The following is a 3,404-nucleotide window of genomic DNA, read 5'->3' as shown; positions in this document are numbered from 1 at the left end:
ACATGATCCACATCTTCAACACTTGTTCCACACGTCGGACAAAATATATAAAAAATATCCAAACCTTTTAACATCAAATTGAATCTATGGTGCAACAGATCTAAGAAAAGCCGCCATATAAAAACATTTAACTTCAATGGAAGCACTTTGTTTTCATTCCAACATAATTTATATTTATATATATTCTTAGCATTTTTAAAAATAAAACATAGACCTTAATCAAACGACAAACTAGTAAGGAGATGCATATGCAACAATAGAGGTGTCAATACCTCTAAGCTATAGTAAAGAACACAGAAGTTTGGCCATATTCTTTAAGCAATAGTCAAAACACAAACGTTTGGCCATATTCTCCACAAAAACAATATCCAGTCACAAAGACAAATACACACTTAAAGATTTTCACATGTTAACTGCAACTTTGTGTTTTCATCAATGGTAAAAAAAATGCCAACTCGAACCATGAAAGGCTCGAAAATAATCATCCAAGACGGTACATATCTCAAACTCTTTAGTAAATGGTTGGATACTAACTATATGCTTCCTTGAATCATCCAAACCTGAACACCCAAAAACAGATCTATGTTGCTCATATTTCTCAAAGCTGTTACCAAATAATATAATCTGTTTTAAATTTTCATATTTCCAATTAGTCTTTAACAGATTATCATATAACTCAGCTTCACAATGCGGCATAAAGAACATAGTCGGGTTTACAACTTGTCTCCTGCCTTGTTCATTAACAGAAAGAACACAACATCCGAGCCCTTTCAAAACCTTTGATTCCGTTAATGAAATAATCGGATCAAAAACTTCAATTTCACCGATCCAGTCAAATCTTCTCTTCATAAGAATTGCAAGACTAAGCTGCAATCGAGGTGATTCATATGATTCAATGCTACCTATACCATATATCACCATCGTTAACTTGTGTTCTGATCTTGTACGCTTTAAAAAATAATCTGAAGCTTCGGGACCACGGATTTGATCCATAAAGACGGTAAAGAAAGGCGACTTTTCAAGCTTCTCAATAGAGATTTGCATCTTCTTCATTAATAGTTGTTCTCGTTCTTGAGTTGTTTCGAGATCTGTCGGAACCCATTGTGTTTGTTCTTTTTGTTGTTCTGCAGATTTAAGTTTAGGAAATTTTCTTCTTTGATTGTTGCGAAGTGGCAAAACGATAGTCCATTCATCGTCTAGTACCTTATGTTGGTCAGAGATTAAGGTCTCTGCAGAAGCTGCCATGGTCAAACTTGTAGCCTTATACTAATTTACAGTAAATCTATGGCAGCACCCTAAATTTTGTAATCAAGAGGACATGAATACAATCTGAAACAAGCAAAACACGTTTCGGTAAATATCACTTTAAATTTATATTAGCATACAATACAATATACAAATATACAATGAACGATGTAGAAACATTTACAGATTACCAAATGGCTAAGCTTAATGAATAAAGTGTTCTTGAAAACATATAAAGTGGATCAAGCTGTACATTGGATCCCATTAACATATACTAACTCAGGTAAAGCATTGTAACCATTTCTAATTTTATTTTTGACTTTTTTAGTCAAAATTAAATTAAGTTTTCATTAGATCATGAATCAAAAGTTTGAATATTACTATAATACTTTGAAACTTCAAAGAAGATATCCATCTCAAAATCATCCGAAAAGGCTCATATATTCGAAGTCAAATTGACAATACAAGCACACAATCAAACGCCCATTTTAATTTTTAATTATAATTATCACAAAACTATTTATAAGAATTAATAACAAATTCCAGTAGTAAATAAACGTAATTAAACAAAAACTAAAAGGATATTAGACCTAGAGTTGCAAATGAGGATACCTTGATAATTGATAATTCAGTTTCGGAGGAAATAAAGCGCCGGCACTGAAACGATTAACGAACGACAATGACGTAGCTATATTTACGCGCAAGTTTAATTTTAGCCCATTGGGCCTAAACCTGTAAAGGAAATTAGGAAAGCTTGTCAAATTCATATCAACCCACCATACCCACCATCTAAAGTTATCCCCTTTTCTTGACCCGACCTTTTCTTAGCTTCGGTAGTGAATAAGCTAATAAAAAAGGGGCAGGCCCGCACACTTTATTTGAGACTACTAAGACAGGCGGTGGACTATTTGATCGTTTAGTCACACAGTCAAAGTGGTTTAAGGATGCATTATTACTCCTCCTAGTTCAATAGTTCAATTAAATAAATAACCGCTCATCATATTCCTTTATGATATTTGAATGACAAATGATGTTCAATTATCAAGCAATATGTGTTAATTTATAGTTGAGATACAATCCGAACCATGTATGATCGTTTTAAGCTCAACAACGTGTACAACATATAACCTCGTGAGTCTCTTAGTACTCTAACTAATTGATGATAGAAGAGGGTTACCCTAAACTTATATGGATACAGTTATTTTTCTCATTTTTCTATGTGGGACACTCATTAACCGATTATCTCCGACAATCACACTCTTAATCGGTTCGTTCATGCACTTGCATCATATAACTTGGCTTTTTATCCTGGACCCGTTCAACACCATCATGAATCTTCCCGGACCTCCTACCTTTTCCTCGGCCTCGTCCACAGTCATCTCGGTTTGAATCCCCTATGCCACAATAATTATACACATGTTAACTCACTCTGATACCACTTGTAGGATGATTTTAGGCCCAATATGTACAACACATAAGCCCATTAATCCCTTAATACTCTAAAACATATTTGTGACATAGGAGGGTTTCCCTAAGCCTATATGTATACATTTGATTCTTTCAATTTTGTGTGTGGGACACCCATTAACCGGTTATCTTCAACCAACCATTCAACACCTTCATTTTCTTTAATTATATCATTATATGAACACTTATAAGACAATTCATTCATTTATATATGATATAATTAATGCATTGATTTTACATCATGCATAAAGTTTATTTAGAATGATTATCAAACATCTTAATGTTATCCAGAATCATGTTCAATTATAATTAATATGCTTTGTATCATTAAGATTTTGAATCAAATAGTGTTTAATTATTATGTTTTAACAAACGCACCTTCAGTTTTGGGATGTTTATATTCATCTTCTAAGCGATAAATAAAAGAAATTCAAGTTATTTGAAAAATAATAATAATTTATAGTCGGATACTCGGATATACGTGATCTAAATGGATTATTATGCGATCGTTTTTATCTATCGCCACATATTATTGTACTTCTCTTGTAATTTAAAAAATAATTAGATGTCTTTCTAGTTAGCTTTTTATGATTAACTCAAAAGAAATAAACAAATAATTTTTTTTGTGAAAAGTGCTTATTTTTTTAATATTGTCTTAAAAATAACTAAACACTTACAATAAAAAATAAACT

The 3,404-nt window shown here is 32.2% G+C and overlaps 1 protein-coding gene across 1 annotated transcript; it reads right to left on the bottom strand.

The window, feature by feature from the left end:
• Positions 1–234: 234 nt before the first annotated feature.
• Positions 235–1,903, bottom strand: LOC139867048 (protein SENSITIVITY TO RED LIGHT REDUCED 1-like). The gene is made up of 2 exons (XM_071855368.1): positions 1,858–1,903; positions 235–1,329 (listed from the first exon to the last, which is right to left on the bottom strand). The coding sequence occupies exon 2, from the start codon at positions 1,243–1,245 to the stop codon at positions 433–435; it is 813 nt and encodes a 270-aa protein (XP_071711469.1). The 5' UTR covers positions 1,246–1,329; positions 1,858–1,903; the 3' UTR covers positions 235–432.
• Between the last annotated feature and the right edge of the window lie 1,501 nt (positions 1,904–3,404).

The sequence above is a fragment of the Rutidosis leptorrhynchoides genome, chromosome 9 (genome assembly GCF_046630445.1).
Source record: "Rutidosis leptorrhynchoides isolate AG116_Rl617_1_P2 chromosome 9, CSIRO_AGI_Rlap_v1, whole genome shotgun sequence".
Lineage (NCBI taxonomy): Eukaryota > Viridiplantae > Streptophyta > Magnoliopsida > Asterales > Asteraceae > Rutidosis > Rutidosis leptorrhynchoides.
Note: the sequence above shows the minus strand (reverse complement) of the source record. Positions and strands in the feature narration are given on the sequence as shown.

Coding starts and splice junctions, on each gene's coding strand:
- LOC139867048 (XM_071855368.1), bottom strand. CDS start 1,245: ATGGCAGCTTCTGCAGAGACCTTAATCTCTGACCAACATAAGGTACTA.